Consider the following 14,097-nt stretch of genomic DNA (forward strand, 5'->3'; position numbering starts at 1 on the left):
GCACAGGAATTTAAACCATCTACAAATAAGGCAGAACTCACAATCTGGCATTCAAAATTGTTTCAGTAAAGCCTTGTAATGTTTGGATTCTCTCCTCATCCTCATCCTCATCTTCATCCTCATCCTCACTTTTAGACCTTCTGGAGTGTCAAGGACAGTTTAAAAGGACACACATTCTCCTCTTGTGGGTGACAGTGTATGGAAAGAAGAGTCAGTGTGGCAGTAAGGCAGGACTTTCCATGAGCTTCCTGTAGAGCTCACCACAACCAGGCATATGAACTCACAATATCATAACTGCACCTTGTTCTCCCATCTGGGTACACAACCTGCATGCTCCTCCTGATGGTGAAGAAATAATGCTGTGGAATGTCCTTCCTCCACCCTTCCCCTCCCACAGCAGTTACAGATTCACCCTGGGCTTTCCTGACTTAGGACTAAAGAGGGCAGCTCCAAATCTCCAAATCCCTGGTGCCCAGTGGCCCCACTTCAGCCTCGAGGTATCAGCTCAGGCTCAGCTAGGAGCTCCATTAACAGATACCCACAGCAGGAGGAGAGGCAGGAATGGAGCCCACTGGACTGGGGTCCTCACGCTGAAGGCCTGGAGGCACAGGCTGATGGTTAACTATTATGGGACCTTGGAGAAGCAGTGTATAGTTCTCTTAAATAACCAAGTATTTGAAGCACATCAACAACTCTAAGAGCTTCCTAATATTAATGATGAAGAAGAGGAGGAGAAAATGAACATGAATGAGTATTTATCATTGATCTCCACTAATGAAGAGGCTGTTCTATAATATTAACTTAAATTTTAAAACATTTTAGCTTTTCAATTACTATTGTTCCAGTAAAATTAAGTTACAAATATGATAATTTCCATCATTCCCAAGTATATTGATCAACAGCAGCACTAATCACATCAGTATTTTTTATGAAATATTCATCATCATTTCCAAAATCTTTCATTTTTCCAAAGTGATACTTTATTCCCACATAAAGAACTCCCAAACATTTCTTCCCAACACTGGCTACACCCATTTCACTAAAAACCCATTATTATTAAAGTCCTTATAATTACTGAAAATGCAGATTAATACAACTGGACGTTTAGCTTTGCAGAATTTTTGCAATTTATATTGCAACTGGAATCTAAAGTTGCTGAGATCAGAGTGACCTGCTGTACAGCCTCCCCAGGGCACTTTTAATGTCCCTGTTCCTCAGGCTGTAGATGAAGGGGTTCAACATGGGGGTGACCATAGTGTACATCACAGAAGCCACTGCACCCTTCCTGGGAGAATGTGATGCAACTGATCCAAGGTACACTGTGGAGGCTGTCCCTAAAAATAAGCAAACAACTGCCAGATGAGACCCACAGGTGGAGAAGGCTTTGTACTTCCCACCTAAGGAGGGGATCCTCAGAATGGAGGAAATAATTTTGTAGTAAGAGAAAAGGATCCCTGAGATGGGGAAAAGGCCATAGAAGGCTCCCAGAAAATACTTGACAATGTTATCAGAGAAGGTGTTGGAACAGGAGAGATTCAGGAGTTGAGAAGGGTCACAGAAGAAACTAGAAATTTCCACATCCTTGAAGCTGGTAATTTTTAAGGTCATGAAACTGTGCATCTGGAAGTCCAAAAGACTCAGCAAAAATGACACCATAGTTAAGAAGCCACAATGGCGAGGGCTCATAATGACCAGATAATGCAGAGGGTGACAGATGGCCACAAACCTGTCATAAGCCATCACAGTCAGAAGCAGATCATCCATACATCCAAAAAAGATAAAAAAGGACATCTGTGTCAGGCAGCCCACATAGGAGATGGCTCTGCTGTGAGTTTGGATGTTCATGATCATTCTTGGGACGGTGGTGGAGGAGAAACCGATGTCAGCCAAGGACAGGTTGGAGAGGAAGAAGTACATGGGGGTGTGGAGGTGGGAGTCAGAGCTGACAGCCAGGATGATGAGCAGGTTCCCAAACACTGTGACCAGGTATATGCACAGGAACAGTCCAAAGAGGAGGGGCTGCAGGTCTGGATCCTCTGAGAGGCCCAGGAGATGAAATTCTAATATGCCTGTTACATTTTGTGTTTCTGGACACCTTTGGGAAAGGCAAAGAGTGTAAACAACAACAACAACAACAAAACATCATCATTCCCACCTCACTCTGTCCATTTGAATTCAGGTATTCACTAGGAAGCTGCTCACACTAGAGATCCATACGCCCTCAGCATAGTTCTCAGTAGTAAAGCACGCAGTCTTGCACCCTCTCACTGTAGCTCTCTCCGTCATTCACTCCTCTTTCCACACCCTGTTTGGAGACATTGAACTGAACAAAGTTAAAAACCCAGGAGCAAAGGCAAGAAGTTCATGATCACAATAAAATATAATCTACTGTTTAAGAAAAAAGTGGGGGAGAAGTAATAATTTTCCTATGAAGAATAAATAATCTTCATAAAAGTTACTGAAAAACCAGTTCAATTTACCTTGTTTTCTTCTAAGAAGTTGTGACAATTTTTTTCACCCCTCTTTTCTACCTATTTGTAGACATTGAACTGAGCAATGATAGAAACTCCGGTCTAGAAAGAAGATGTTTGTGATCACAGTAAAATATAGTCTACTGTATGAGGGAAAACAGAGAATAAATAATGGCTTTCCTATTAAGAAAAAATTAATTAATTATAAAAATTAATTAAGAACCAGTCCAATTTACCTTTTTTTAAAATTCTAAGTACTGAGATAATATTGTTGACTTATTCCTTCTAAGACACCTTCTGAACTCCAATCTCTGATAAATAAACTGAGGGTGATGAGTCACAGTCAGAAAGAATGGCTATAAGACCATCAAAGAGTTCCATCATTCTTTGGTTTCCTCATTTCCCTCTTCTGTGGATTTAAATTTACTGTTCAAAGATTAGATAATATAAAATAAGTAGCCTTGTCTTTAGAAAAGTTCAAATATCAATAAATATGGTTGAGTTAAATGCATATAATCAATAGTAACACTGACCACGACTGTGGCACAATTAAATGTTATTGAAAAATTAAGTGATAAGAAACACTTTGAATACTTTAATCTTATGCAGTTTTATTTGTAATCAAGCCGTATAATATCATTAACATATTTGCTGTATCAAAAGGCTCCTCGCTCATTTTCTTTTTCTTAATTCTGTATACCATCTGGCTTATGAAAACCGCTTCATGGTTTTGTTATCTCAACCCAAAAGTTTCATAGTTTAGGACTATCTCACAAGGACAGCCCCAAAGCTCAGGTCTCATTTCCAACCACCTCATTTCCACTTCGTGATCATCCTGGTCATTTCTGAAACGTGGATTCCAATTCCTCACTTAAGCCAATCGTGGGTTCATTACTTTTCAGTTCTCACTGTGATTGAATTGGATAACAGCAAACAGAACAGTACAGGAAATAATGTAGACACTTCTGACCCAAAGAGCAGCTAGTACCTATTTATTCCTTAACACAGTTGCATCAATGGGAAATCAATTCAGATGACAATTCTGAATCCAGACACTAGTAACCTGACCTACTTCACAGAGGACTGACAGAATCTGAGACCCATCAACAACATGTTTTTTTTATTCTTTCCTACCCAACAAAGGTTTCTACCTAGGTCATGAGGTCTTAACTACAGTTACATCTTGGGTATACATTTAAAGACTTTCCAGGTTTGTGAGAATAATATCAAGACTCAATATTAGGTTTTCCTTTAAGAGGACACTTTTCCAGCATGGAGGGGGCATGTGGTGAGCTCACGGAGGTTTTGGAGGGGCCCAAGCACAATCTGTGCTGAATGATCATCAGCCTCCCCTACTGTGACCTCTCCTGTGACCTGTGGCTGTTCCTCCATAGTGCATGGAGCAGGCGCCCCCACTGTTCTCCCCTGTGATCCCCAGGAATCCCACAAGGAAGAGCACAGAGGACAAGGCTCTCTTTCTCCAGTGACAGGGAAGAGGAAGGGCTGTTTGGCTTGTTGATGGGACAGCCTGCCAGGGTTCTCCTGTGAAGCCCTGTGTCCATGGCCATACAGACCAGTGCACACAAGGCTTCGCTCTTTCCTACTTGACAAACAAGAGGAAGTTGCATAAATATAATGTTCTTCATTGATTACTGTAAAGGAATAATAAATTGGGCATGCATAACTGGAGCACGGTGATATACATGAAATGAAACAGATTGCGTATCCCATGTTGCTCAGCACCTGAGCCTGGGAAGCCCTGCACCTCCTATCAAGATGCTCTAGCTTCTCTCATTCTTCTCATCATCCTGTCGCCACCACCATAGTTCTTTTGTAGACCTTTGGGAACCCTTTTGAAGAACCCACTTTCTGCTGTTGTGGGTGAGATTTCTATGGGAAATGGAACCAGTGGGAGGGGGATGCAAATCATATCTTCCCTAAAATAAAATCATAAGATTCACAAGCAACAGACATGAAAATTGACACACTGGAATTTTCCTATCTGGATACTCAAAGTGATGTTTGTCCTTGTGATACAGAAACAATAGTTCCTTCCTGTATCCCAAGGCTCCCTCTGCACTTACTGGGTTGTGCTGGTTCTCTGCTGGCTCATGACAAAGAAGTGCACGTGCTGGGCTGGGGTTGTAGCTCAGTGGTATAGTGCCTGCCTCGCAGGTGTGAGTCACTGGGTTTGATTCTCAGCACCACATAAAAATAAATAAATAAAGATATTGTGTCCATCTACAACTAAAAAATATTTTTAAAAAAGAAGTGCACATGCCAAGACCCACCCATACCTGATGCCCAACAAAGACTCAGACTCTGTGCCCAGAATTCCCATGAATATGCTGTCAGCTGCGTGCTTCCCAATGTAGAACCACAGTAGGGGACACAGCCATGCAACTCACTGGTCAGGAACCATCCACTGAAGGGCTGCAGGCACAGGCTGACTGTGGACTAATATAGGACCTTGGAAGCTCAATGCACAGAGCTCACAATTAGACTAATTGGTCCATGTTATGCCATCTCTAAGGACGTCCCAACATTAATGCAGGAAAATGAAGAAAAGAAAATGAAGATCACTTAAGATTTGGACCCTAGCCATAATTGGTTAGAACCTTCTTCATTCAATTACTTCTTTCACTTCTGAGTTTTTAATAGCTACACCAACTTTTAAGATCCATTGTTATTAGGTTAAAATATCAATCACAAGACATTACTACTTGAACCATCGGAAGTATACATTTTAATGATATTTATTTGGTCTTTAAATTTTTTTAATTAAGCATTCACTCATTAAAAAATAGTGGGTGCACTGTTCAGAATAATTGTCAAAGGATTCTGCTGTCATATTGGAATAATGTGAAAGTACAATGTGTCTCAGGCAAAGCTCTAAGGGTCTCCTGTCACTTACCTCTGTTTCTACTTTCTTCTCCTAGGTTCAGGGACATTCCTGCCATTGTTTGTGAGCAATTGAAGGTTGTAGATGCTGCTAAGGGAAGTATGGGGTTCTGGTGTCCATGACACAGGCCCAAACAAGAGATGCTCAGTCTAGTCTCTGGCTCTGTGGGACATTCCTGAGCAGGAGGAAGGTATAGACAGGAGAGCACCAGGGGGTTGAAACCCCACTGAGCAAGGAGGGCCAGGACCTGTGCACACAGCTAGTGTTCAACACATTGCTATTTTTTATCTCCTCTGTGCCTAACATGGTACAAGCTCTGGAGAAGCAGAAATAAATGGGAGATGGTCGTTGTATTCAAATATACATCATACATTTAAATAAGGATATATAAAGATGCAAAATTATAGAAATATAAAAACAGTAACTTGAGTTCAAAAATATTTCAGTTGAATAGTTGCAAGTTTAGACTTTCCATATTAATTATAACCATCTGACTTTGGTCTATAATTCATACCTGCAAAACATCTTCATCACACTGATGCTTTGTTTTGTAGTTTGATGTTGTTCCGATTAGTTACACCTGATAGTAGAATGCATTTGACACATTATACTATATCAATTAGAAAGCAGGTCCAGTGATTTCAAGGACAGTAACAACCTGCCTTTGTTGCAGAAAGAGGAGTTCAGCCAACAGCAGTAAAAATTACCCTATGAATTCCTGGATATGATGCACTAATCTTTTTCGCTGTTTTCCAACCATCAGAATATTTTAAGCTGAATCCAGAGGTCTTAGCTACAGGCACCTCTCTGGTTATCCTAGCTCTTTCAAGATTCCTAAAGAGTAATGACCTGCTTATCTCCTATTCAGATAAGAGGACTATTTACCAGAATGCAAGAGCTTGAGGCAGCTTCATGGGTCTGCTGGAGTGGGGAAAAGGGAGGTAGATAGTGAATTACTTGGCCCACTTGACCATAGACCTTTGTTCCCTCTCAGTCATTCTTACTGAACTGGTGCAACTGATGCTACTCACTGCTTTGTCCTAGGATCTACCAGAAATCTGAAAGGGAAGTGCAGAGGAAAGGGGTCCCATCCTGCAAACACACAAAAGTGAAGCTCAGTGTTGATTGTAGAGGGGACAACCTGCCAGCACTTTCCTGCTCAGATGTCATGTGAGTCAAACCCACAGTGCATTTCACACATGCCTTGTTATTTGACCAAAACTCCTAGCACAGTTACTAAAAACTCTGATCCTCTCTATTCTATCAAATAAAATATCATGGCACTTATACCTTGGTGAAGATTTTGCAGATGAATGAAATAATCTACAAATAGTACACAGTTCAGTGCCTGGCACCCAGGGATCTCTCATGGAAGGATCATATATTTGTGTGCTATCCTCCTCCAGGTCCACCTCCTCCTCATCACCTCCATAAAGGTGATAAGGACAGCATGAAGGAGCACATTCCCTCCCTGTGGATGACAGTGTGTGGAAAGAAGGATCAGTGTGGGAGGAAAGGAAAACTGTAGTGACATTGCCACCATGCTCACCACCACCATGGATGTCACACACATGCCTCGACTCTCAGTCCCCATGACTGACACTGTGCAGTGCTCTCCCCTCTGGGCAGCCACACTGCATGTTGGTCCTTCCTCCATCCTCACCTCCCTCAGCAGTTACCTATTTACACGGGCTCAGGTGGTCGTGACTAAGGAGAGTGGATTCCACATGGCTGGCACCCAGGGGCCTCCCACCTCATCTTTAGAGCTGACATCTGTGCACGCTCAGGTAGGGACTTCCTAAGACACAACCAGGGTGAGAAGAAACACAGGATGGGGCCCACCTGACTGGAGTCATCAAGCTGAAAGGGTGGATGCACAGGCTGCCCATTAACTGTGGTGTGACCTTGGAGGCTCAATGCATACAACTTCTGACTGGCCAAGAGGCGAGCCTATCACAGACTCTAAGATGTCCTAATAATGATTTGGTAGGAAGAAGGGTAAAAAATGAACATCAGCTAATGTCATTTAAGCATTTTTTAAATAAAAAAAGAAGTCCATTTGTACTATTGATTTCTTTAATTGTGTTTTAAACATAGTGGTTTATAAAGTCCTCTTTCATTATGGAAATTTTAAGTTACAAATACTTGCAATCATTAATTACCATTGTCAATTGCATATCTCAGGGGCATTAAATATTGACAGAGTTGTGAAACAGTCACTATCAACTATCTCCAATATTTTTCATCTCATCAAACTAAAAATGTGTTCCCAATGTGAAAACATCCAAACATCCTTTCCCAACATGAGTTCCAACCATTCTACTATAAAACTTGGTGAGAAATTAGACCCAGGGGCATATTGACAGAACAAAGTATTTAGCTTTTCTGCATTTTCCAACACATATTGCAATTAGACACCACAAGGGGTGAGATTAGACCGTCCTGCTTGCAGCCTCCTCAGGGCCCTTTTAATGTCCCTGTTCCTCAGGCTGTAGATGAAAGGATTCAGCATGGGGGTGACCACAGTGTACATCATTGAGGCCACCACACCATTTCTGGGAGAATGTGACACAGCTGATCCAAGGTACACCCCTGAGGCTGTTCCAAAAAATAAGCAAACAATTGCCAGGTGAGACCCACAGGTGGAGAAGGCTTTGTACTTCCCACCTGAGGATGGGATCCTCAGAATGGAGGAAATAATTTTGTAGTAGGAGAAAAAGATCCCTGAGATGGGAAAAAGGCTATATATGACAACAAGTAAATATTTCACAATGTTATCAGAGAAGGTGTTCAAACAGGAAAGATTCAGAAGTTGAGAAGGGTCACAAAAGAAACTAGAAATTTCCACATCCTTGAAGCTGGTAATTTTTAAAATCATCAAACTGTGCAGCTGGGAGTCCAAAAGACTCAGCAAGAAAGACACCAAAACTAAGAAGCCACAGAAGCGAGGGCTCATAATAACTGAATACTGCAGAGGGTGACAGATGGCCACATACCGGTCATAGGCCATCACAGTCAGAAGCATGTCATCCATACAGACAAAAATGGCAAAAAGAGACATCTGTGTCAGGCAGCCCACGTAGGAGATGACTCTGCTGTTAGTCTGGATGTTCACCAGCATCTTTGGGACTGTGGTAGAGATGAAACCAATGTCAGCCAAGGACAGGTTGGAGAGGAAGAAGTACATGGGGGTGTGGAGGTGGGGGTCAGAGCTGACAGCCAGGATGATGAGCAGGTTCCCAAGCACTGTGACCAGGTACATGGACAGGAACAGTCCAAAGAGGACGGGCTGCAGGTCTGGATCCTCGGACAGGCTCAGGAGTTGGAATTCAGAGACACCTGTTAGATTTTGTGTGTCTTTTTTGCTTGGACACCTTTTGAAAAAGCAGTGAGGGTGAGAAAAGGAAAATAACAAAATAAGCACCCATCACTCTGTATACTTGTGATTCAGGCAGGCACAAGGAAGGTGCTCACACTTAGGTCTGTGCACCTTCAATAATAATGCTCACTAGTGAAACACCCAGCCTCTGCACACTCTTTCATTTCCCTTTATCCCTCATTCAACCCTCTTTCCATACTCACCTGAGAGATATTGAACTGAGCAATGTTTGAAATCCAGGAGCCGAGGAGAGAAATTCATGATCACAATGAAATATGTCTTATTGTTTAAAGAAAAAAATAGTTAATGAGGAATGGCCTTCCTTTAAGGGAAATTAAGAAGCAGTTGGATACATTATTTTATTTTCAGGCCTTTGGACAAAGTTCTTAGACAAGATTTTTACAATTGTGCAAGGACTGATTTTCCTGAATACTAGAGCAAGGGTGAGGGATCCTGACCGGAGAGCAGCATGTGCCCTTTTACTGCAAGGGGTCTCATCATTCTTTCCACTTCTCATTTGCCTCCTGTGTGGATTTGTATTTTTTTTTCTTTAAAAATGATAGAATATAAAATAAACATCCTTGTCATTGGAAACTTAAAATTTGAATAAATATGAATGATTCAGTGCACAATATCAAAAGTAGCACTGACCACAAATGTGGCAATAGTGTGCCCTGTACGAGTCATAAAAATCATAAGCTGTAAGAAGTTGTTTAGTCAGGTTTTTCATTTCTGTGACCAAAAGACCTGACAAGAACAATTTAGAGGAGGAAAAGTTTATTTGGGGCTCACGGTCATAGTTCATCGATGGCCTAGTTCATTCCCTGGTTCTGCCTGAGGTGAGGCAGAACATCATGGCAGAAGTGTGTACAGCTGGAATGGGTCACCCAGAAAGTGGAGAGAGTGTTTTCTCAGAAAGAACAAAATAGAAACTCCAAAGGCATGCCCCCCGGGACCCACCTCCTCCAGCCACACTCTATCTGCCTTCAGGCACCACCCAGTTAATTCCTATCTGGGAATTAATATACTGATTAGGTGAAGCCTCCTATAACTCAAACATTTCATCTCTAAATTTTCTTGCATTGTCTTACACATGAGCTCTTGGAGGACACATGATGTAACATCAACTCCTCTGAAGAGTTTAATTTTCTGCAGGCTTATTTGAATCAACACATATAATATCAATAAAATATCTGCTGTGTAAAATGGCTCTTCACTCTTTTTCTTTTCCTTGACTCTCTCTACTCCACCTGGCCTGCTAAAACTGCTTCATGGATTTGTGATCTCAAAACTTCAAGTTTATAGTTTTAAGATTTAATCCCAAACAAAGCCCCAAAGCTCAGCCTTTCATGCAACCACTTCATTTCCTCTTCATGGAATGTCTGTTCATTACTGACATGTGGCTTGCAATTCCTTTATTTCAGCCACATGAGGGAAACAGGTTCATTCATTGTAAGTTCTCAATGTAATTAAATTGGAAAATGATGAAAAAATGATAATAAACAGTCAAGGAGATAGTAAATACTCCTGGGAATTTCCAAATTGTAAATAATTACCTACCTTGTATATAGTTTGAAAATTTATTTTTAAATCTTTCCAATTGCATACCTAGTGCTTATGTCTCATTGTTAACATATGCACTTTTGGATATTTTAGATAATCCACATTCCCCAATGTCAGACCAACACCAATTTAATCAGCATATCTGCATGTGAAGTCTTCAATTGTCCTTACACCAGAATTGGAATACACTGAATAAAAACCTCCTGGCTTTTAGAGCATGCTCTTTGAATATTGGAAATTATAATAGTCAATAATACTCACGACTTCTGTTATAGCCCACAAATTCAATAATACTTGACTCAGGACTAACATTGGATAGAGACTGAATCATTACCTACAAAACATGAGGCTTAGTATCTCTGCCTGATTCCATTCTCTTGCAAACCTGTCTCCAAACACATCTTCTGTCATGAAGTGGGAAGGTATAATTTTCTGTTGGTGTTTCCATGTCAGTATTATCTATCATAGGGTTTCCTTTACAAAATTGCCTTAAAAGTATCCAAAGCTCATCTAAGTAGTCTGCAACACCATACTTATTGCCCCTGCAAAGTACTAGGTTACATTAATTCCATCTGTGAAGTACATTCCTCTTCTTCAAAGTCTATCTGATGCGAAGTGTTACCTGAAGAAAGGACACCATTTAATGGGGAAGTTTATTAATATGTCAAAAATTTCAAAATGCTTTTGCCTCTCACCAAGTCACACAAGTAAGAGTGCCTGTGTAATAACGTTGGCCAGGAATAGTTGAATGGTTTCCAATGTACAAATATACTATTAATGACCAGCATTTATGTCACTATGAGGACAGTCAATATCACCTACATCTTCTCAATCTTAATATATATAATGAATATGAGGCTAAAAACTAACTAGTAATATTTTGTCCTTCAAGACCCCAGAAGAAATTTCATCTTGTGCAAGGAATACTATTTGCTCTGGCTGAAGCAGAAGAGCTGGTGCCTGGGCTGGAGTCAGGAAGGCAGCATTTCAGACCCACATCCCACCTGCCAGTGTGTGCACAGTGTTCGAATCTCTCCTCCTTTCCCTGCTCAAGGCTTAAGGGAAACACAGATTATAACACCATCTCCACAACATGTGTAGCATCAAAGAGAAATTTGAAACCCAATAAATATTGGGTCACTCAATAAAAATTGTGATTTAATGTAAGATTCCATTCTTACAGAAGAAATCCACGGTCAAGGGCACTGGAGGCTGGAAGGAGGTGAAACTCTGTGCCTCAGTGGAAGGCTGCAGCATTAAGTGCCCCTTCAGCTCTGCCTCATTGCCTTTCTTCAAACCCATGAAAATCTCCACCATGATGTCTCAAAATTTGTCTACTGTGGATAGTATTAAATAAAAAGCAATATGTGGATGCTAATTCACTAAGGCATGTGGCACTAGGGAAGAATAGTGTTACCTTAGAGTAGGCAGAGGGAAGGGATGTAGGGATAGGAAAGAGTGTGGAATGAAGCAGACATTATTACTGAGGGTATATCGTGACTGCATGACCAATGTGATTCTGCAACATGTACACTCAGAAAACTCAGAAATTATGTCCCATCTACGTATGATATATCAAAGTACAGAAATGCATTCTACAGTCATGTGTAACTAATTAAAACAAATTTTAAAATCTTTAAAAAATAAGAAAAATAAAATGGTCTCTATGTCCAAAGCATGGACATAGAAAGACACTAGTTTAATTTGTCTCTACTCCCAGGGACAATTCTAATAGGTGGGTCAGAAATAAATGTCCCATTCAGAAATAGGAAAACTGTCACTCCAGGTCACAGGATGTATGAGTTGAATGGCATGCAGATCAACCTAGTCATTACAAACAATAATAATAATATCCAGGTTTTATCCTTCCCAGATTTTATTTATATATGCCATATTTTTCACATAAGAGCAACAGTATCTACTTAATTCTGACTCACTGCAGTTGCATCAACTAGAAATCATCTCAAGAGGACAAGGCTGAATTGAGAGACACTAGTAACACTAGTGACCTCTTTTTACACTGACACTGACACATTAAATATTTTTATTTAATTCCCAGCAGACAGTTTTCAGCATAGGTCTACAGTTCTTAACCACGGGTCTATTACAAAAATGTTTCCAGCTGCATGAGCAGGGATGAAAACAAGACCTGAACTTAGGTCTGCTTTGAGATTCAGCGGGCTGTTTTCCAGCATGGAGGGGCATGTGGTGAGCTCATGGAGGTTCTGGAGGGGCCCAAGCACAATCTGTGCTGAATGATCATCAGCCTCCCTACTGTGACCTCTCCAGTGACCTGTGGCTGTTCCTCCATATTCATACAACAGGTGCCCCCCATTGCTCTGCCTGTGATCCCCAGGAGTCCCACAAGGAAGGGCACAGAGGACAAAGCTCTCTTTCTGCAGTGACAGGGAAGAGGAAGGGCTGTTTGGCTTGCTAATGGAACAGCCTTCCAGGATCCTCATGCAGTGCCCTGTGTCCATGGTCAGAAAGCCCAACACAAACAGGGCTGTGCTCTTTCATACTAACAAAGCAGTATAAGTTACATGAGTAAAACACATTTCTTCATTTTCTACACAATAATAATAATAATGTGGACACATATAACTGAAGTGAGATGGTGCACATGAAATGAAACAATTGACACAGAGCACATTGCTCAGCCCTGAGCCTGGGAAGCCCTGCACCTCAGTTCATGGTGCTCTGTCTTCTGTCCTCCTCCTCCTCATCTTCATCACCACCACCCTAGCCCTTCATAGAGCTTAGGAAACCCTTTTGAGGACCTATTTTGTGTGGTTGTGGGTGAGATTTCTGTGTGAATTAGAACCAGTGTGGGTGGAGAGCACATTTTGAATAAGATTTCTCATGTCCCCACCTGAAACAAAAGCTTGAACCCCACAATCCTAAATTGAACATGCACGCTGCTGTCCTCCCACCTGGCTACTCTGTGGTGTTTGCCCCTGTGCTGAGGTAACACTACTTCCCCAGTCCTTCCCACATCCAAGGCCCCCTCTGCACTTACTGGGTCATGCTGCTTCCCTGCAGGGTCATGTCCAAGAAGTGCTGATCCTGAGACCCTACCAAGTGTGGAGCCCAGGGAAGGAGCAACTGTGTCCAGTGCTCAGGAGCTTCCTGATGCACACACCTCAAGAGGATAGACATCTGCACAGGTCACTGGACAATGCCATCAACTGAAGGACTACAAGCACAGGCTGAGTGAGGACTATTATATGACCTTGGAAGATCAATACAGAGATTATAATTAGACTAATTGGTTCATGATATCTCAATCTCCAAGGACTTCCCATCATTAATGGGGAAGACAAAGAAAATCCACTTCCACATGAATTTTAAACCTCAAAACTAATGATGAGCTCAGCTGTGTGTTCGATTTACTACTTTCATTTCTATAATTTTAAAGGTACATCTGTTTTCAAGGCCCATTCTTTTTTAAAAATTTTTATTTTTTATTTGTTTTAATTAGTTACACGTGAAAGTACAAGGTCCATTCTCATTAGAGTAGAATACAAATAGCAAAAATTGCCATGAGAACCAAACTAAGTATACCCTTAAGTGGCATTCACTTTGTTGCTACGGGGTTTTTGTATGCTTGTCTTTAAAGTTTAGGGGGAATTGTTGATAGAACTTTATTTTATTTATTTAAATGCAGTGTAAGAATTGAACCTAGTGCCTCACTCATACTAGGCAAGTGTTTTACTGCTAAGCCAAAGCCCCAGGCCCTGTTTCTTTTCTTTTTTTTTTTTTAACTTTAACATTCAGTCATC

The 14,097-nt window shown here is 41.2% G+C and overlaps 2 protein-coding genes across 2 annotated transcripts; both read right to left on the bottom strand.

Moving 5' to 3' along the window:
- Positions 1 to 1,161: 1,161 nt before the first annotated feature.
- Positions 1,162 to 4,812, bottom strand: LOC113177958 (olfactory receptor 7E24-like). The gene is made up of 2 exons (XM_077796570.1): positions 4,769 to 4,812; positions 1,162 to 2,095 (listed from the first exon to the last, which is right to left on the bottom strand). The coding sequence occupies exons 1-2, from the start codon at positions 4,810 to 4,812 to the stop codon at positions 1,162 to 1,164; spliced, it is 978 nt and encodes a 325-aa protein (XP_077652696.1).
- A 2,971-nt stretch (positions 4,813 to 7,783) lies between these two features.
- Positions 7,784 to 11,617, bottom strand: LOC113177957 (olfactory receptor 7E24-like). The gene is made up of 2 exons (XM_077796571.1): positions 11,589 to 11,617; positions 7,784 to 8,747 (listed from the first exon to the last, which is right to left on the bottom strand). Exons 1-2 carry the CDS (start codon positions 11,615 to 11,617, stop codon positions 7,784 to 7,786), a joined length of 993 nt encoding a protein of 330 aa, XP_077652697.1.
- Between the last annotated feature and the right edge of the window lie 2,480 nt (positions 11,618 to 14,097).

This window comes from Urocitellus parryii, chromosome 3, assembly GCF_045843805.1.
Source record: "Urocitellus parryii isolate mUroPar1 chromosome 3, mUroPar1.hap1, whole genome shotgun sequence".
In the NCBI taxonomy this organism is placed as follows: domain Eukaryota; kingdom Metazoa; phylum Chordata; class Mammalia; order Rodentia; family Sciuridae; genus Urocitellus; species Urocitellus parryii.